The following is a 22,305-nucleotide window of genomic DNA, read 5'->3' on the forward strand; positions in this document are numbered from 1 at the left end:
ATAGGGCAGGTAAGCCAACGAGATAGGAGCTACCATAGCTCTTTCCAACCTGTCATCTCCAAAGTGCGCCGTGCCCAGCTGCCAGTCCAACACCAACCTGGCCAATGCCCCCCAATTATATAGCTTTATATTCGGGAGGGCTAAGCCTCCAGCAGAGTATGGAAGTTGTAGTTTTTCTAACGCTATTCTCGGTTTGTTCTTTTTCCAAACAAATTGAGAGATTGCCCTGGTTAGCAGTTGTAAATCTGCGTTAGTTAGGAGAAATGGCAGCATGAGCATTGGGTAGAGGATTTTAGGCAAAATAGTCATCTTGACTAGATTGACCCTGCCCGATAATCCCAGAGGGAGGTTGAGCCAGTTCGATAGTTGAGAAGATAGCTGTGTGCACTTATTAGACAAATTCAGTTTGTAAATTCTCGAAGGGTCCCGATGCAAATGGGTGCCTAGGTATGTAAGACCTTCTGTTGCTTCCACAAACGGGAAGTTGTGATTGATGTGCGGCTTTCTATGAAGCCACAAGACCTCTGATTTGGAGGCGTTTATCTTGTACCCTGACAAGCTACCGAATTCCTCTATTGTTTGAAGTATGGTAGGGACATGCGTTTGTGGAGAATCCACAAATAGTAGCATGTTATCCGCGTATAATGCCAATTGAAGGGGGATGTCCTTTATTATTATACCTGGGTAGGCCCGTCTGAGCTTTATAGCTAATGGCTCCAATGCTAGGTTGAACAATAGCGGGGAGAGGGGGCAACCCTGTCTGGTTCCTCTCTGCAAACAGAGGTCTTCCGAAAAGAGGCCATTAGATAGAACTCTGGCCACTGGTGAATCATAAATTTTGCCTAATACTTCCAAAAAGGGGCCCCTAAAACCAAATCTATGAAGTGATTCCATCAAGTGGGGCCATTCTACCCTATCGAAGGCCTTCTCTGCGTCGAGTGACAGCAGGAAGGCCTCCCGATCTCTTTTTTCATCAGCGCTATTTCCCTTAGTCCAGTAGAAATCTATAACCTGCAAGACTCTCCGCAAATTCGCCACTGATGTGCGTTTAAATATAAAACCTGTCTGATCTGGGTGGATCAGATCCGGCAGTATGGTCTTGAGTCTATTTGCTATGATTTTGGTGAACATTTTATAGTCCACATTCAGGAGTGAAATGGGCCTATAAGATTCCGGCAAGGAATGATCCTTGCCTGGTTTGGGGATGAGCGTGATGTGTGCCGCTATGAATTCTTTTGAGGGACACTCGTCCATCCGCAAGAAAGAGTTGAACAGCCGGGTAAGGGTGGTGGTCAGTTGTGTCTGTAAGACTTTATAAAATTCGGAAGGCAAGCCGTCTGGACCCGGTGTCTTGCCCTGGGAAAGGTTTTTCAGAGTGGAAGCTAGTTCATCTGAGGTAATCGGGGCATTCAGTTTGTCTAATTGTTCTGAGGTAACCTGTGGCAGACCTATTGATTCCCAGAATTGAATCAACCGTTCCCCCGATACTGGGGTCTGTCTGGTATACAGCTGAGTGTAGTATTGTTTAAAACAATTCACTATGTCTGCGGGATTGGTGAATTTTCGACCTTTCCAGCGCAGAGCAGCGACATTGATTTTTGCCGTTTGGGATTTCGTCAACATGGCCAATAATCTACCTGCACGATTCCCAAATCTATAGAATCTGCCCGCTGTTTTTAATAGTCCAGATGCTGCCTGCTGGTGTGCAAAAGCCTCCAACTCGGCTTTAGCCGCTAAATATTTATCATACAGAGCCTTCGAGTTGGTCTGGAGGTATAAGTGGTAAGCCTGACCTAGCTGTTTTTGAAGTGTTCTATGTTTATATTGGGTCCTTTGTTTTACTTTAGCTGCATAGGAAATAATGTTACCTGCTAATACAGTTTTGGCTGTCTCCCAAAATAGTGCTACATTATCTGTATGGATAGCATTGTCTGTTGCATAGTCTGTCCATGAGTGCTGCAGGAATTTGATGAAGGACTTCGTCAGGTAAGTAGGAAAGCGAAGAATATTTCTGTTGGTGTGCGCTCCGTCAGTTTCTAGTGTCAATGCAACCGGTGCGTGGTCTGAGATCAGTATGTCATGGATTTTGCAGTGCTGAACCCGATCTGTCAATTTGTTATCTATAAGGAAAATATCTATCCTAGACAGTGTGTGCTTAGCTTTTGAGAGACATGTATAATCTCTGCCCTCTGGGTTATATAACCTCCACACGTCACTAGTATTAATATCTGTTTCAAACATTTTGAATATCTTTGATTCATATTTTGCTTTGTAATTTTTTTGGGGGTCTTTAGCTCTAAGGGGGTCCAGCCATTGTCTGTCTAGGGTATGAGTGGGAGACATATTAAAATCCCTTCCGATTATCAGTTTGGAGCCCAAATGGGGTGCCAGATGTTCTATTAAGTTCTCCCAGAATTTCTGGTCTCTATGATTTGGTGCGTATAAGTTACAGAGAACATAGTCTACCGAGTCAATAGTCACCTCAATTATCATGTACCTAGAGTTAGGGTCAAGGTATGTAGATTTTATGTTGACCTTCAGTTTCTTCCCAAACACTACCGCTAGACCCCTACTGGCTATCGTGTGAGACAAAAAGATTACTTGATTCACCCATTCCCTCTTTAATTTCTGGTGTTCTGTGTCTGTGAGATGCGTCTCTTGAAGCATAGCGATGTCTGTGCCTAACTTCCTAAGATGGTTAAGAACCCGCTTTTCATTTGATAGGTGTATTAAGGCCCCCCACATTCCAGGTTATAAGTTTAAGTGGCATCTATGTAAGTTTTGTGTTGTCTAGTGCGAGAGAAAGGAGAAAAAAAAAAGGGGGGAAGGTAAATAGCGAGAGTAGTGGGAAGAGGGGGGTTAGGTAAAGAGTTTCGAAGGGGAGGAAGGTGGGGTCCGGAAGTTGACAAATCAATGCAGGACACAAGGTGCCCAAGAAATCCCAAAAGTAAGCATAACATTTCACAAATCATCAGGGTGATAGACAAACATCTTTTACAAGTACCTCTAGAAATTTCACAGTGAGAATCCTCCTCATCTGATGGCTTTCCGGTCTGTAATTATGCAAACTGCGTGAGGTTGTTTCTAATGTCTTACCACCTAACCATGTCACAGAGTTATCATTTTCCTTTAAGCATACTTCTATAGGTAGTAGTTGTGGCCTGGCTCTATGCGAGCTGCGTGTGTCTGTGATTTGTGGTTGTTCTAGTGCCCTGTTTGATGAATGGTGTCTGTCCTCTATAACCCCTCTGGTCTCAACTGCCTCCCCCTCAATGTGTCCTCCCAGCCCGATCTGGTGTAGGTTGGCTGCTGAAATTTGAGTGGGTGTGACACAGTTACTCTCAGATCCCAATGTTCCTCTAACCAATATTGTAGACATTTTTAACCAATTGCCTGTTTGTTACAGTAAGATCTAGTAGTATGCGTCTACCTATGTTCCCCTTATCTCCTTGGTGTGCACCTCCTAACAAGTGAAGTGTTGTGGTTGTGTGTCTATGAAAAAGTTCTGCACCAGAATATAGTAACTTATAACTTAACATCTTAATCCAACCTGCTGTCTGCAAATCAATCTTTACATCTACTGTCAAAAATAGCTGCCATAGAACTAAACAGCTGATGAAACCTATATAACAAATAAAACTTAAAAACAATAACAAAATATAACCATAATACACAAAATGAAATTGGTACAACATTACCCATGGGGGTTGGGATGACCCCCCACTGCAACAGTCCATCTTCGTGACCCAAGGGCCACCATGTCCCCCAGTACCATATGGCAGTGAAGTTTGCTCAGCCATTTATTTATTTAATTTAAAGCCTTATGCTAAGAGTACAAGGGAGATCATCTCCCCTCAAACCGGATGTACCCCGGTTAGGTTGTAGAGTTATTTTCATACTGGATGGTGTTGTACTTCCTCGGTGGCCAGGAAACTTTTCAGGGCTTGTGGTGAATGAAAAAATTTGACACCATGTGGTGTCTGTAGCCGAAGCTTTGCCGGAAACAATAAGGCCACTTGTCTTCCCTGCTCATGTAGCAATGAACACAGAGGAGCAAACTCTTTTCTCTGCTTTGTTACATCCATGGAGTAGTCCTGGAAAAGGAGAAGTTTTGAGCCTTCATATGTGGTTTCTTTACGAGCCCGATAGGCCCTTAAGATTTTGAGCTTTTCTTGAAAGTTCAAGCATTTGAAAATGATTTGCCTTGGCTTGTTTTTTTCCTGATCCAGGCCTCTCTCCGGGCCTATGCGATGTGCTCTCTCCACATCAATTGGTAGGATGTCAGGATGAATGCCCAGAAGTTTAGGAAAGGTCAGCGCCACACACTCTAGCAGGGTTTTGCCTTTGATGGATTCCGGTACCCCTACTAACCGGAGGTTGTTGCGCCGACTTCTATTTTCCAGGTCGTCTACTCGGTCTTGGAGTATTTGTGTTTTTTTTACCAGTTGTTTAATGGTTGTGTCAGTTGAGACCTGTCTGTCTTCTACATCTGAAATTCGAGTTTCAGCTACAGTTATTCTGGCTGCAAACTGGCGTACCTCGCATGTGAGGGTGTCAACACCTGTTTGTAGTGAATCCATCTTTGGAAGAAAAAAGGATTTTAATTCCTGCAATAAAGCATTATGATCTAATCTCAGGGGGGTATCTTGAGACATCAAGGCTGCATCCTCCGCCTGATTTTCTGCCATAAATTTCTGTTGTCTCTTGCTATCAGTGTTTTTTGCCCTGTGCGACATGTCTCGTCGTTACCCCTTTTATGGAAAAGGATCTCAGAGAGTGAAAAATTGCCTAACTTAAAAGGACAGTATACACCAATTTTAATTTAACTGCATGTAATAGACACTACTATAAAGAATAATATGCACAGATCCAGTATAAACCCTTTTAAAACCTTACTTAGAAGCAACCAATTTAGCACTGTTGATGAGTTTAAGCAGAGACACCAACTGAAAGAGGCTGAGAGCAGACCCTTCCCCTCCCCCTTTCCCTGCATATGAAAAGACCCATTATACAAACAGAAGCAATCTGAAGTCTGTATACATAAATACCAACCAAAAAGATAAAAATGAGGTGCACCAGCAAACAGCGATGGCTTATTGAAAACTTTATTTGCAGATAAAATCTTTCATCCCAGATAGGGATACAATACTTGGATCTCCAGTGGTGATGTGAGTGGTATGGGCTCCACTCAGGGACTGACTGCTGACTTGTTTCTGGTCAGAAAGCCGTAATCGTAGCTTTTTATCTTTTTGGTTGGTATTCATGAAACGGAGGTTGCACAGCTTTGTTACAGAGATCGTTCCCTGCATAACTACACTCCTCCTCCCCTAAGCGAAGATTTTGCAGTCCCCGCCGGGAGAAAGAATCAGTAACCGAAAGTGGGCAAAGTGACGTCACACGCCAACAGAGAGGAGCCGTGGAACTGTACAACCGACTGGAGCAGTCGACATCGTGACAAGAGCCGGACTGTCTCGTATGCTCAAGGAAAGCATGCTAAAGGTCGGTAGAATACAATTATACCTCTGAGGGTTTGGCAGTGTTCTCAACAATTAAGAAGCATTTGGAGGTAAGGGGAGTGAGTTGAATAGTTCCAAGGGCTGTGTATACGCCAAGGTTGGATACATTTTCTACAAAGTGTCTTATAACTGACATGGGTTATTGTTAATCTAAGGACATAGGTGCCGACACAAAAAGACTATTATCTGTATACATAACTTTGAGGCTTGGTTAGGAGTCTGAAAATCAGTACAATATTATTTAAAAATAAGCAGAAGTATACATTTTATGCTGAGTTAAAAGCTCCCAGAAAGACTTGATCCCATGCAAAACTTGATACAGGATGTGACCCACCATATTCAATCCCAATTCTTGCCAGACCCAGAAGGGACGGGTATCTAAACCAGCAGGAAAAAGTCTGTTACCTAAAAAAAGGAATACATTTAGGTGAGGGATACAGGTCGCTCAGATGTTTATGTGCTAAATGTGCTCACTTCCTCTTTTGGTTTGTCACAATAGACTGATTCTTTCACTCACAAAGACGGTCACTCCCTTGACCAGATCTTTAGCTATCCATGCACTATCTCAAACTTCACAAACTCCCCTTTTCCTTTTTCTGACCACCATCTCCTCAATTGCAACATATCTCCCTCCTCCTACTCCTCACACCAAACTTCACAGAAGCATTATGTCATTAGATCAGCAACAGCTTGCTAATTCCCTCAAACCTCTCCTCTCATCCTTCTCCTATTTTTCCTGCCCTGACCAATCTATCTGCCACTATAACTCCACCCTTACATCCGTCCTTGACAATCTGGCCCCTCTTACCATAACTAGGAAATCACACACTCATCCTCAGCCCTGTCATACTCCTCTGAAGCGGTACCTACGCAGATGTTCCCGTACTGCTGAGCGGCACTGAAGAAAATCTCGGAGTTCAGTTCATTTTTTTCATTACAAATTCATCTTGAACTCTTACTTTTCTGCCCTTAATCTCTATAAGCAACATTACTTCTCTACTCTTATCTCTAATCTTTCTTCAAATCCAAAACGTCTATTCTCTACTTTCAATACTCTTCTTCACCCCACCCCACCTCCTAATACAACTTCTCCGTCAGCTCAAGACTTTGCTAGTCACTTCAATAACAAAATTGACTACATCAGAAATGAAATCAGCTCTCAACATAATTCCATTCTCTCACTCCCTTAAACGCTCGCAACCAACCACAACCCACATAGCCATAAACTTAGCTCTTTCTCCCCTATTACTGAGGAAGATGTTTCAGCACTTATTCTGCGCTCTCACCTCACTACCTGTCCCCTTGACCCTATCCCCTCACAGCTACTTCCCTCCCTCTCTTCTACTCTTACCCCTATACTCACACACATTTTCAACCTCTCCTTCAGCATCGGTATATTTACCTCATCTCTGAAACATGCACTGGTCACACCTATCCTCAAAAAGCCTTCCCTTGACCCAACCTCCCCATCCAACTACCAGCCTATTTCCCTCCTCCCTCTTGCCTTAAAGCTTCTCGAAAAACTAGTATATGCAAGCCTATCCCATTTCCTTACATTAAACTCCCTCCTTGACCCACTGCAATCTGGATTTCATCCCCATCACTGCACAGAGACAGCAATTGTTAAGGTTACCAACGACCTACTTACTGCAAAATCAAAAGGCCACTTTTCTCTGCTTATCCTCCTTGATCTGTCTGCAGCCTTTGATACTGTTGACCACCCTCTTTTGCTCCAAGCCCTCCAATCCATTGGCATCTGTGACACAATCCTTTCGTGGTTCTCTTCCTACCTGTCAAACCGTACCTTTAGTGTAGCCTTCTCTGTGGCCTCCTCTGCCCCGTCACCACTTTCTGTCGGGGTACCACAAGGCTCTGTCCTCGGTCCCCTTCTCAATCTACACGTCATCATTAGGTTCCCTAATGAAGTCCCACGGTGTTATAACCCTGAACAAAAAGTGTGAATGCACTTGTTTTTGTGAGGATTTCCTGAAAGCAGTTCTGTAGAATTTATGCAGCTTACTTGAATGGGTTAACTTAAGCAAAGTGATAGATGTTACAGATAGCTTAATTACAATATGCAATTGGCAATATTAAACTATCTGTCTTAATGTTTGCCTATAAACTATTTCTCCAGAGTCACTGCAGACTTGGAGGTTATAGCTTTAAGCAGAAGGTAACCATACAAATACAATCAGGTATAAATGAGAGAGAGATTTCAGTAACAATTCACAGGTTACTAAGCATGAAGCTAAATTGACTTAGCATAAGATAATAAGTTATACAACCTGCCTTAGACCTTAGTCAGTTAGAGTCCAGTGCTGCTACAGGTTTCCCAGGAACAGAAGAGTTCAGCGTGTATGAGAATGCTGAACTGCAGGTAACAAGCTTGAGAGTGAGAGGTGAGAGCTGTGGCAGTAGCTGATGATGTCAGTCCTGCACACAGGTGGTTCTGTGTGAGAGGGAGAGAGCTGCAGCACAGGAAGTGGTTGCTCTGTGTAGCAGAAGAATGATTCCCCTATGTCAGATAGCAGATTGGCTGAGAAGCTTTCTCATGCAGGGATGTGAAAACATTAATCCAGCAATGAGGTAAGAGAAGTGGGAGGTTATATAGGGAGTAAGGACAATTGCTTAAAGAGACAGCATAAGCTACACTGTAGAATCTGACATAGCCCCCCCGAAAAGGAACCCACCACGAGGGTTCAGGGAGCTGGACGGTCTGGGTTACGGCGATGAAACAGGGAAACACATCTCGGAGCAGATACAGAAGCAGCTGGTTCCCAAGTATCCTCAGAATGATCAAAGCCCTTCCAGTGAATCAAGTATTCCAGTGTCCCGCGTCTACGTCTGGAGTCAATGATAGACTGCACCTCATACTCTTGATCGTGTGAGACTGTATGCGAGACTGCATTTGCAGATAATTTGTCAGAAAGACAAGGCTTTACCAGAGAGACGTGAAATGTGGGATGAATTTTATAGATGTCGGGAAGACGAAGTGTAACAGTAGCAGGATTTTTTAATATCCACAATTGGAAATGGTCCAATGAATAATTTACTCAATTTCTTTGAGGGAGTATGTAATTTTAAATTTTTCGTTGACAACCATACCATTTGGCCTATCTGATACGTTGGTTGAGGAGTGTGATGTAAGTCATAGTATTTTTTCTGCGAATTTTGAGCATGTTGTATATTTTGTTGAGCAATGGTGAAAGTTTGAGAGATATCGTTAACTGTATAATTCACTTTTGGGTTGGAACTTGGTAAGTATGGGTAAAAAGAGATTCTAGGATGTAAGCCATAGTTGACGTAGAATGGACTAAGTCGAGTGGAGGAGTTGGTAGCATTGTTGTAGGCAAACTCTGCCAAAGCTAAATGCTTTGTCCACATTTCTTGTTGATTTGAGCAAAAGCAACGCAGATACTGCTCCAACCATTGGTTGGTTCGTTCCACTTGCCCGTTGGATTGGGATGGTAAGAGGTCGTAAGTTTTTGAGTGATATGCAGAGTTTGACAAAGAGATTTCCAAAAACGTGAGGTAAACTGTGAACCCCTGTCCGAGAGTATCACCGTGGGAAGTCCATGTAACCGAACAACTTCTTTAATGAATAACTCACTGGTTTCCTGAGCTGTCGGCAACCCAACTGCTGGAATAAAATGTGCCATTTTACTCAAAAGATCTACAACAACTAGTATTGTAGAAAAGGAAAAAGAGCTTGGGAGGTCAACGATAAAATCCATAGCAATATGGCTCCAGGGAGTTTCGGGTACTGGATAAGATTGGAGTAACCCAACAGGGAAATGACGAGACAGTTTGGAAGTAGAACAGGTTGTACACTGTGCGATGTATTCCTGAACTGTTGAGGTCATCGCTGGCCACCAATAGTGTCGTCGTAGTAAGTCCAGAGTTTTATTAAGACCTAAGTGTCCAGATGTTGGAGAGTCGTGGCAGGAGTAAAGGAGTTGTAACCTATATTGCGGTGGTATGTAAAGGAGGTTTCCATGGTAGTATAAGCCGTCCGCCTTTGCTTGCAAGAGATGCAATGGCTTTGAGGAATCCTGGGTTTGACAGGTTTGGAATTCAGGATGTGGGGATATAAGTAATCCCAGAATTTTAGAACTAGGAATGACTGTGGATGGAACTTCTTCAGAAGAAGGTCTAGAATCCCGTCTGGATAGTGCGTCCGCTTTACCATTACGATTTCCCGGATGGTACATAATCAGAAAGTCAAAACGAGAAAAATATAGATTCCATCGTAGTTGTCTGGAAGATAGGGTTCTGTTCTGCTGTAAATATTGCAAGTTTTTGTGATCAGTTATAACTATAACAGGGAAAGTAGCACCTTCTAGAAGGTGTCGCCACTGTTCAAATGCAGTTTTAATTGCCAATAATTCTTTTTCCCCCACGGGATAATTGCGTTCAGCAGGAGACAGGAGTCTGGAGAGATATGCTACTGGATGTAACTTATCTGTTAAAGATGTTTTTTGCGAGAGTATAGCCCCGAGAGCATAATCTGATGCGTCCACTTCGACAATAAACTGTAAGTTGGGGTCTGGGAACTGCAGAATGGGTGCTGTGGTGAAATCTGTTTTTAGTTTTTCGAATACCCTTTCACAGTCCTTAGTCCAGTCAAATGAGTTTTTTCCCTTAGTTAGGTCAGTTAGAGGTTTAGCCGTGTGTGCAAAATTATGTATACATTTTTGGTAAAAGTTGGCAAAGCCAAGAAACCTCTGTACCTGTTTCTTGGTTTTAGGAGTTGGCCACTGTGTTATAGCATGTATTTTTGAATCGTCCATAGTGATTCCTGTGCTTGAGATAACATAACCCAGAAATGTCACTTCAGGCTTATTGAACTCACATTTCTCTAATTTGGCGTACAATTTGTGTTGTCTTAAAACGAGCTAATACTGTTCTAACATGAGTTAAATGTTGTTGTTGGATTCAGAGAAGATAAGTATATCGTCTAGGTACACGACTACAAAATTGTCTAAGATGTCATGAAAGATGTCATTAATAAAGCATTGAAATGTTGCTGGAGCATTACAAAGACCAAACGGCATGACAGTATATTCGTAAAGGCCATATCGAGTTCTAAATGCTGTCAACCATTCATCTCCAGCCCTCATTCGTATGAGGTTATATGCACCCCTGAGATCCAATTTTGTAAAGATCTTGGCAGTGCGTAACCTCTCAATAAGTTCGGGTATTAACGGGAGTGGGTAACGGTTTTTCTTTGTTCTTTTATTTAGCTCCCGATAGTCAATTATGGGCCTAAGTGACTGGTCTTTATTTTTAACAAAAAAGTTTCCAGCTCCAGCTGGGGACGTGGATGGTCTAATAAAACCTTTTGCTAGGTTTTCTTGTAGGTATAACTTTAAGTGATCTAATTCAGGTCTTGATAGAGGATATATGTGTCCAACGGGAATTGTTGCACCAGGCAAAAGGTCAATGGGGCAATCGTATGACCTATGGGGCGGTAGAACCTGTGCCTCTGTTTTGTTGAACACATCCTGAAAATCCTCTAGATCACTAGGTAATTTAACATCCCTTTGTGAGTAAAATATGAGGTAATGGAAAACAAGTCTGAGTGCAGTAGGAAGAAGTTAAATCAACAGTCATACGTTGCCAGTCAAAGGTTGGTTTGTGTATGTGTAACCAAGACAACCCAAGGATAATTGGGTATAGAGGACTTGGAATTAAGTCGAAAGATATCGATTCCCTATGTCCAGATCTAGTACAGAGTAATAAAGGTGTTGTTTCATGTGTAATGGGGCCTGTGGAGAGAGAAGAGCCATCAACTAAATTAATGGAGACAGGAGACTGTTTTGCTAGGAAGGGAATTTTATTTAAATTGACAAAATGAATATCAATATAACTTGATGACGCTCCTGTGTCAATAAGAGCCTCAACTTCTATGTGGTGGCGATCCCACTGCAAAGTAAGAGGTAACGTTATATGAGAATGAGTATGTTTAGATAGAGACAGACTAAGTGTGTTAAATTCTATCTTACCAGCTTTTGTCTTTTTAAGAAGTGGACAAGATGACACATCATGCTCTGGGGAGGCACAGTACAAGCATAGTCTCAATGCCCGCCTTCCTACTTTTCTCGTCAGTGGAGAGAGGACCACGCATAAAACCTATTTCCATAGGTGATTCGGTTTCCTTGGAACTTGATGGAGAGGGGGTGAACCTTTTGTAGGGAGCTGACGTATTAGACCTCTCATGTTTACGCTCACGTAGTCGTCGGTCTATAGTGGTACAGAGATTGCAAAGATCCTCCAGTCTCTGGGGTACACCTGTGCGGGACAACTCATCCTTAATATCTTCACTAAGCCCACTTCTAAATTGGTGTCTCAGTGACGCCTCATTCCATTTTGACTCAATGGCAAATATTTTAAATTGTGAAATATAATCCTCCACAGGACGCCGGCCTCAGCAGATTCCTGCTTGAAAGGATCGTCATACAGAGAAGAAAGTGCTTTTAGAAAGTCTTGAAAAGAATCCAATAAGGTATTTTGGTTTTCAAATAAACTATCAGCCCAACTGCGAGGCTCTCCCCTTAAATAGGAAATCATGGTTAAAACCTTAAGGCGATCAGTGCTATAGGTTTTAGGCTTGAGTTCAAACAGGAGTAAACAGGCATTTCTAAATTCTTTGAAATTAGACCTATTACCGCTAAATTTATCAGGTAATGACACTTGCGGTTCAGGTTGAGCGGTTTTTGAAGCATACATTTCTCTAACACAATCTTTCAACAATTGATACTCAGTTTGCAATTCTCTAATTGACTGGGTAACATTATCCATACGCTGTGAAAGTGCTGTGACTTGATTAGTGATTTCAGTTAATTCCATAACTGCTTTCAACCTCTACAAATTTAGGCTGGATTAATCTGTTATAACCCTGAACAAAAAGTGTGAATGTACTTGTTTTTGTGAGGATTTCCTGAAAGCAGTTCTGTAGAATTTATGCAGCTTACTTGAATGGGTTAACTTAAGCAAAGTGATAGATGTTACAGATAGCTTAATTACAATATGCAATTGGCAATATTAAACTATCTGTCTTAATGTTTGCCTATAAACTATTTCTCCAGAGTCACTGCAGACTTGGAGGTTATAGCTTTAAAGCAGAAGGTAACCATACAAATACAATCAGGTATAAATGAGAGAGAGATTTCAGTAACAATTCACAGGTTACTAAGCATGAAGCTAAATTGACTTAGCATAAGATAATAAGTTATACAACCTGCCTTAGACCTTAGTCAGTTAGAGTCCAGTGCTGCTACAGGTTTCCCAGGAACAGAAGAGTTCAGCATGTATGAGAATGCTGAACTGCAGGTAACAAGCTTGAGAGTGAGAGGTGAGAGCTGTGGCAGTAGCTGATGATGTCAGTCCTGCACACAGGTGGTTCTGTGTGAGAGGGAGAGAGCTGCAGCACAGGAAGTGGTTGCTCTGTGTAGCAGAAGAATGATTCCCCTATGTCAGATAGCAGATTGGCTGAGAAGCTTTCTCATGCAGGGATGTGAAAACATTAATCCAGCAATGAGGTAAGAGAAGTGGGAGGTTATATAGGGAGTAAGGACAATTGCTTAAAGAGACAGCATAAGCTACACTGTAGAATCTGACACACACGGTTTCCAATATCATTTGTATGCCGACGACACCCAAATCTACTTCTCTGCACAAGACCTATCTCCTTCCTTGCTAACCCCGTTTCACTAACTGTCTTGCTCACATCTCTTCCTGGATGTCCTCTGACTACCTCAAGCTAAATCTCTCCAAAACTGAGCTCTTTATTTTTCCCCCATTCTTCCAAAACCTCCACCCCTAATCTCTCTATAACTGTCGACAACTCCATCATTACCCCTTCCCCACATGCCCAATGTCTCGGGGTCACATTTGACTCAGATCTTTCTTTCACTCCTCACATTCAATCCTTGGATAAAGCCTGCCGCTTCCACCTTAAAAACATCTCTAAAATTAGACATTTCCTTACCCAAGACACAACTAAGATTTTAATCCTCTCTCTCATCCTTTCCCACCTCGATTATTGCAACTCTGTCCTCTCTGGTCTCCCCAGCTGCCACCTAGCTACTTTACAATCCATAATGAATGCCTCTGCCAGGCTCATCTTCCTTACACGTCGCTCTTCATCTGCTGCACCTCTCTGCCAATCCCTTCACTGGCTTCCTCTTGCCTCTAGGATTAAACACAAAATTCTCACTCTGACATACAAAGCCCTCAACTGCACTGCTCCCCCCCATATCTCAGACCTTGTCTCCAGATACTCTCCCTCCCATCCCCTTTGCTCTTCTCATGACCTCCTACTCTCCTCCTCTTCACACTCCCATTTACAGACTGGCTCCCATCTTGTGGAACTCTCTGCCTCGATCCACAAGACTCTCCCCTAATTTTGAAAGCTTCAAGGGCTCCCTAAAGACTCTACTGTTCAGGGACGCATACAACCTACACTTACCTTTCTTTATACCAGTTCCTCTACTCCATTGCTATCCCCTGAACCCCCTTAGCATGTATGCCTAAGAGTCCAGCTGTTTGTAGATCACCTTCTTAAGAGCTGACTACAACAGTGCGACTCTTGGCAGGGCCCTCTACCCATTTGATCCCTATATTTGTTTTGTTGTACTCTGCCTTAGTTTATAGCGTTGCGGAATCTGTTGGCGCTCTAGAAATAGCCGATAATAATAACAATAATAATAAATGCCAAGCTCGTAGCACATCTTTGTAAAGCAAGTGCATAGAGATATCCACAGAAGGTCATGTGCAGTGGCATAGGGAAGGAAAGATCATTTCCTTGATTGTAATATATATTTTTCAAATTCAGGTACATAAAAATGTACAGTATTTAACTGACAAACCCCGTGATTATACTGATTAAGGCTGTCTACTGTCCAGTTATATAATTTAAAAATTAGGGAGAACATAAGAGACCTGTAACATTCTTGCAGCAATTTGGGTTTTTATGAGCCCTCTTCATAAATAGAACTGGAAGCATAAGTAAAAGATACCAAATACGGGGGGGAGAGAAATAATTTTGACTAAGCTAATCCGTCCCGCTAAAAAGAGAGTTAGCAATTTCTAGCCCTTCAAGCTATGCACTCACAATCTCACATTGCCTTGAGAAATTGTTCTTATATAAGAAATGTGGATTGGCTCCCAGATAAGTGAGGGGAGGAAGAAATCTCCTTTGAGGGATATAAAGTGGACTTTGAGCTTGATCTAAACAGATCTTGGATTATAAATTCTCAGATTTTTAATTTTTTTGGCAAGATTACAAGTGAAGCACTTATTAGCATTTTTGCTAGAGTGCTAACTTCGCTAGCAGTAAATTTTTTGCGCGAGTCGGGTTGCACTGGTATTATGAGTTGAAAGAAAAAAGTTATTGCTCCAGCGCTAACCCAACACGTGCAAAAAGCCAAAATTTACAATATTGCGTACCTCGATAACCTATTCCCCCATGGAGAAAAAATAGTGGAAAAAACCCCCTAACACTCTACTCGCGCACTAACCCGAATCGCCATAAGCCCCATCTATAATAATCCCTAAACCACCAGGCCCCCCACTGTAAAGTCCCCCACTACACTATTAACCCCTAATCCGCCAGCCCCCACTGCAAATTAACCCACTACACTATTAACCGCTAACCCGCCAGCTCCCCACCGCAAAGTAACCCCACTACACTATTAACCCCTAAACCACAAGCCCCCCACTGCAAAGTAACCCACTAACATCTAACCTTCTAACTTGACACCCCCTAAGTTAACCTAAAATAGACTAACCCTATCTTTACCAAATAAAACCCAACTATCTTTAAAAAAATAAAAACTTACTTGTTAAAGTAAAAAAATTCTAACCTTACCTATTAAACCCCCCAAACAAAACCTACCATTACTATTACAAAAAATGCCCCTAAAGCCAACCAGCTCTTTTTTAAAAAAAACAAACAAACAACCTTACACCCACCCCCCCAAAAATTAAAAAACTCTATCTAAAAATTCTGTACTCTAAAAAAGTGTCCTGAAAAGGGCATTTGGCTGGGCATTGTCCTTAAAATGGAATTTAAAATCCTTAATCTTAAAAAAATCCCACACTAAAAAAAAACAAATAACTTATCTCTAAACCCCAAGATGCTACTCACTAAAGATGATGGAGTCGCTCCATCTTCATCTCGGCGGTGGTCCTTCTTCAACCCGACAGCAGTCCATCTTTTTATTTTCATCCCAGCAGCGGCCTTCATTCATTTTCACATCTTCAACACATTGGTCCTCTTCATGCTGTCACCAGCCTCACACTGAATTTTAAATGCAAGATACCCCTTTTATATAGGGGTACCCTTGCATTCCTATTGGCTGATTTTCACAGCACACCACTTTTAATATGGATTTGAGCATAAAGAACACCGCAATCTCAAGATTGCATTTACGCTCCTCATGCTAACGATAGCACTCCACTCCTAATATAGGTCTTTATAGGGTTAATGTTCCCTGTATAACAATAAATAGAGATTATTTTTCAATGGCTAAATTAAATGTGCTTACAAAAAAATATCGCCGCCACTAATAAAGTTATTGACCCCTATTCCGCCGCTCCCCGACATCGCCACCACTATAATAAAGTTATTAACCCCTAATCCCCCCCGCACCCCAACATCAGCGAAACTATAATAAAGCTATTAACCCCTATCCTGCTGCTCCCCGACATCACCACCACTAAATAAAGTTATTAATCCCTAAACCTCTGGCCTCCCACATCACCGCCACTAAATAAACCAATTAACCCCTAAACCGCCAGCCCCACACATTGCAAAAAACTAAATTAAACTATTAACCCCTAAACAACCCCTAGCTTTAAATTAATTTTAGATTTTTTTTTAGTAGTGTTAGGTTTTTTAATGTGTAATTTAGTTTATTTAATTGGTAGTTATTTTAATTTTAGTATAATAGTTATGTTAGGTTAATTGTTAGTTTAAACTTAGGTTTTTTTAATTCACAGGTAAGTTTTTTTATTTATTTTAAGATAGGGATATTGTAATTTTAACTTAAAGTTAGGGGTTGTTAGGTTTAGGTGTTAATAGTTTAATTTAGTTTTTTTCGATGTGGGGGGCTGGCTGTTTAGAGGTTAATAGGATTATTTAGTGGCGGTGATGTGGGAGGCCAGAGGTTTAGGGGTTAATAACTTTATTTAGTGGCGGGCGATGTTGGGGGAGCAGCGGAATAGGGGTTAAAAGCTTTATTATAGTGTAGGCGATGTTGGGGTGCGGGGGAGTAGGGGTTAATAATTTTCTTATTGTGGGGGTGATGTCGGGGAGCTGTGGAATAGGGGTTAATAACGCGATGTCAGGAGAGGCAGATTAGGGGTTAATAACTTAATTTCGGTGTCCAGCGATGTCGGCGACGGCAGATTAGGGGTGTTTAGACTTGGGGTTTATGTCAGGGTGTTAGGTTTAAACATACCTTTTCCCCCCCCATAGAAATTAATGGGGTTGCGTTACGACAATCGCCATTCCGTGCTTCAGATGTTAGTTTTTTTTTCCTAAACTACCTTCTCCCCATTGATGTCTATGGGGAAAGCGTGCACGAGCACATATTCTCAACCTTTGGATTTTGTGCGGTATGGAGCTTATCACCACCATATCGCACGCACAAGGTGGCTTTTAAGAAACTTGGTAATGGCAGCGCTATGGAGGGTGACATGCCACATAAAAACATAAATATTAGAAAACATATAGAAAACCAACATAATAATAAAATATAACTTTAACGAAAAGAAGGGGGATTTGGGGGAGGGATAAAAGATAAAACTCACAACCATACATTGAATTGTCACTCTATGCAAAATATATGCAAATGAGTATATTTCCCAGTACACATTTTGGTGATGAACCTTCTACCAATAGATGGAGCTGTGTAACACATGTCAAGGAACTTTCAACCACAAGATGGCGGCTATGGCGTGTTACACAATGTCCAAGTATGGGGACTGGGGAACGGTTACAATGTTATTTTTTATTTTTTTTAAGCTGGTTCTTAAACAGCTATTGTTTATTTTATAGATTTTAAAACGCTTTTTTTCTTTGTAATTTTAGTTAATACATTTGCTTTATGTTTAAGAGTTAACATCTTGATGCTCTAAATATAAACATTAAAATGTTAAAGGGCCACTAAACCCAAAATCTTTCTTTCATGATTCAGATAGAGAATATAAATTTAAACAACATTACAATTTACTTCCATTTATTTATTTTGCTTCATTTTTTAGATATCCTTAGTTGAAGAAAAAGCAATGCACATGGTGAGCCAATCACACGAGGCTTCTATGTGCAGCAACCAATCAGCAGCTAGTGAGCATATCTAGATATGCTTTTCATCAAAGAATATCAAGAGAATAAAACAAATTAGATAATATAAGTAAATTAGAAAGATGTTTAAAATTGCATTCTCTTTCTAAATCATAAAAGAAAAAATGTGGGTGGCCATGTCCCTTTAAGTGCTTGTTTGCTATTTAGAACCAGCAACACAGTATCATTGAATATATGGGTTATTAAAGGGACAGTCTAGTCAAAATTAAACTTTCATGATTCAGATAGGGCATGCAATTTTAAACAACTTTCCAGTTTACTTTTATCACTAAATTTGCTTTGTTCTCTTGGTGGTATTTTTTCAAAAGCTAAACCTAGGTAGGGCTCAAACTGATTTCTAAACCTCCTCTTAGGTCAGAGCATTTTGAACGTTTTTCACAGTTAGACAGTACTAGTTCATGTGTGTCATATAGATAACAATATGCTCACTCCCATGTAGTTATTTATGAGTCTGCACTGATTGGCTAAACTTCATGCCTGTCAAAAGCACTGAGATAAGGTGGGCAGTCTGCAGAGGCTTAGATACAAGGTAATCACAGAGGTAAAACATATTAATATAACTGTGTTGGTTATGCAAAACGGGAATGGGTAATAAAGGGATTATCCATCTTTTTAAACAATAACAATTCTGGTGTAGACTGTCCCTTTAAGTATTTTTTTTTTGCTTTGCCCACTTCTTGCATATTACCAACAACAATTGAACATAATTATTTTGCTGTACAACATGTATGTTGCATTCATTTTGGGTGACTGACAGTTATATGAATATGAATAATTGAGCTGTACAAATGATATGGATTCCAAGGTTTGACAGTCTTGAACCACCCACCCCTTCAACCTTTTAGTCACACAAGTGATTGTACCTTTTTTGGGGGATCAAATGGTACAGACATGGACCCTTTGACAGTTGGAAACATATTTGTGCCTTATTTTACCACTAACTTGTACATATTAGTTCCTTAAGGTGTAATTATGATCCATTGAGGGTACAACCACAGCAGTTGTACTCTAAGTGTTCACAAACGGACCCCAACCGTACCTTTTTTCTGACAGTGTATGTATCACCTAGCTATTTTATCTTTCTTGCTAGAAGCCATACAATGCTATACTTATCAAGTTACAGATCATTTTTTAACATTTATAACTTATTTTGGTCCACTATTTTGCCACCTAAACTGCCTGATTTGTCTTATTTTAGGGATGCTGCCTCAAATAGTGATTCCCTGGCCACCATTCTCCTCCAGAACCTGATGATTCAGATGAGGAGCAACTGAATCGTGTTCCCTGGAGGAAAAACTTGTTATTACGGCACAACCTCAAAAGAATCAAGCAACATCTATCGGTAAGAAAAGCTAACACATCCCCAGTAATTTGTGTTTGACCACAATTTCACATTTACATTAAAGTACTTTTTTTATATTTGTTTAAGAGACAACAAAGTCAATGTTAAACTTTCATGGTTCAGATAGAGCATGCAGTTTAACAAAAAAACCTTTCCAATTTACTCCTGGGGGCTGATTTAGCAAGGGCCGAATGGCCCTGATGTAACTGTTTCCGTGCGAGCCTTCAGGCTCGCTGGAAACAGGAGTTACGAAGCAGCAGTCTTAAGACCACTGCTCCATAACTCATACGCCTCCTCTGAGGCGGCGGACATCAATCCGCCCAATCGCATACGATTGGGTTGATTGACACCCCCCTACTAGTGGTCGATTGGCTGCGAATCTTCAGAGGGCGGCATTGCTCAAGCCATTCACCAGAACTGCTTGTGCAATGATTAATGCCGACAGCGTATCGATGTGCGGTTAATGTATGCTCGCACTTTGTTAAATCAGCCCCCTGTTATCAAATTTACTTTGTTTTCTTGATATCCTTTGTTGAAAAAAACTTACCTAGATGGGAATCATGTTCAGAATTATACCTACCTGGGAGCTAGCTTATGATTGTTGGTTACACACATATGCCTCTTGCCATTGGCTAACCACATGTCACCAACAAGTAGTGCATAGCTGTTCTTTATGCTACTTTAACTAATGGCAAGATTACGAATGGCACGCTAAACTGTTGCACACAAGTGAATAGGGGTTTATCTGAAGTGGCAGGAAATATATCCCACATGTTATGGATAGTTATGGGCTCTCCTCATCTTATGAAATAGATTACTATTTTTTCCCCCTGCCTGTAAGTCACAATCTTCTCTGCCTGTGTCTTTGGTTGTGATTTTTTGTGTTCTAAAATGCAAATAATAGTCTATAATTTAACAAATATCACTTTTTATTACAGTACTGTACTATCTGAAGGTACTACGTATACAAAAGTATTAAAATGATATAAATCTACCTTTAGGTTACATGTCTAAGCTGTATAATGACATGTTAATTTTGCCTAAATGACATAAGATATTGCTATTAACACTTGGGGGCGGATTTATCAAGGGCCGAATGACCCCTGATTACCCTATTTCCACGCGAGCCTTAAGGCTCGCTGGAAACGGCCGTTATGAAGCAGCGGTCTTAAAGGGACAGTTCACCCAAACATTTTTTCCCCTTTAAATTGTTCCCAATGATTCATTTTACCTGCTGGAGTGTTTTAAATTGTTTACAAGTAGCTCCTTTACCCATATTTTGGCATCTGAAATAGCTGATTTAGCCTGTGGTATCCCAACCTACACTGAAAGTTTCTATACTGGAGTATATTCTATTGAATAGCCTAAGTAAACACAGCCAGCAGAAGAGATTACACTCTCAGTGGGGTGCAGGATAGTTAAGTAATAAAATTATAATTTTCCATTGTTCTTTCTAAGTATTGAGCTTTGGTTTTCTAGACAAATATAAGATAAGGAAGCAAGTCTGTGTACATAAAAGTGATAACATAATACGATCTGATATTACCTGAAGCTCAACCCATTGTAATAGGCTGTGGTTTAAAAGCACAAAACCAGCTACTTCATATACACAAATAAACCTGAAAATTCAATTTCTCATAAATGTTATACTCTGCAGCTGGTATAACAAGTCATTGTAAAAACAATTTTACAGTGTACTGTCCCTTTAAGACCACTGCTCTTTAACTGGTCTGCCTGCTCTGAGGCTGCCATTAATCTGCAGGGGGCGGCATTGCACAAGCAGATCACAAGAACTGCTTGTGCAATGATAAATGCCAACAGCGTATGCTGTCGGCATTTTACAGATTCAAATATTCCAAAATTCAAACAATTCTGAAATCCAAACATTGTCCAGTCCCAAGCAGTTCACACTGTACTTGAGTGTTTTACTTCTAATATTGTGACAATGTGTTCAGTATTAATAACATGTTTGTTACAATGCGGTTTGGATATTAGAAGTAAAACACGTTCAGTGTGAACTTATATTAGCTATAAAAAATAGAATATAAAAAAAGCTGTCAATTCCAAGAAAAACATCTTACATATCGCAAAGCTTAAAAAAAAACACGTTTGGGAATCAAAAAATCTGCATTTACTGTATCTTCTATGGAATGTTAATATCACATACACTAAATCTTCTTCCAAAAAGAAAAGAACAGCCAACATTTAAAAATATGTTTATTTTTATTATGAAAAGACTTTACATGCATATTATTGTGTTTTTACGGTATAATACATATACATAACACAGTGTATACACGTGTACAAAATACCCACAATTCCCCAGCTCATATAGGTTTATTGTCTATGTTCTAGTATCTCTATTATATTGTAACAAAACGGGTTGACACCTGTAAATTGTTTTACCATTCAATACTGTGTAAAGGTATCATTTTAATTACACCCAATACAATACAGGTGACAAAGCTGGTTTTAAAATTCCGCCAGTGTCAGAGAAGCATCACCTCCCACAGAGAAGTATAGTAAAACACCTCTTGGCAAGACTGTCTTCTGATACTGATTTCAGCTCTTTATAACATTGTGCAGCCAATCTTGATCGCTATTAAACTAACTAATTTTTCTACAATTTAACTTGCATTTGCTTCTAGTTTAGTATACATTACTTATGTCAGTTAAATAAGGGTATTGTAAAATTTGGGTACACCACCTGAATACAGCAGGTGAGTTAAATTGGTGAGACCTGAGGGTGTACAATTCCTAGAGCATATCATGAGAATTGTGAGAGAGATTCAAACAGAACCTGGGAACTCCCCTGTCCTTCCCACTTCTTAAAATGTATATTTATGTGTATCTTTTACAAATTAAATTTCACTTTGTATTTGTTGTACAAAAGTGGGGATAACCGGTGATAGTAAGTTAGAAAGTCCCATGAATGCTAATTTTAAGCTATTATTTAACCTTCCCTAACTATTATATCACAATTAAATTAATTTTTTTTTTTACGTACAACGAATACAAAGTGAAATTTAATTTGTAAAAGATACACATAAATATACAATCTTAATTTGTTAAAGTTA

General features: G+C 40.5%; 1 protein-coding gene across 1 annotated transcript in view; it reads left to right on the top strand.

The window, feature by feature from the left end:
• The window catches only part of LOC128659185 (signal transducer and activator of transcription 4-like), a 423,738-nt gene that overhangs the window by 41,144 nt on the left and 360,289 nt on the right, over window positions 1-22,305 (top strand). Inside the window, 2 exon segments of the mRNA XM_053712871.1 lie at window positions 19,085-19,143; window positions 19,146-19,228. Coding sequence (XP_053568846.1) covers window positions 19,085-19,143; window positions 19,146-19,228 — 142 coding nt within the window.

The sequence above is a fragment of the Bombina bombina genome, chromosome 1, assembly GCF_027579735.1.
Source record: "Bombina bombina isolate aBomBom1 chromosome 1, aBomBom1.pri, whole genome shotgun sequence".
Taxonomy (NCBI): Eukaryota; Metazoa; Chordata; class Amphibia; order Anura; family Bombinatoridae; genus Bombina; species Bombina bombina.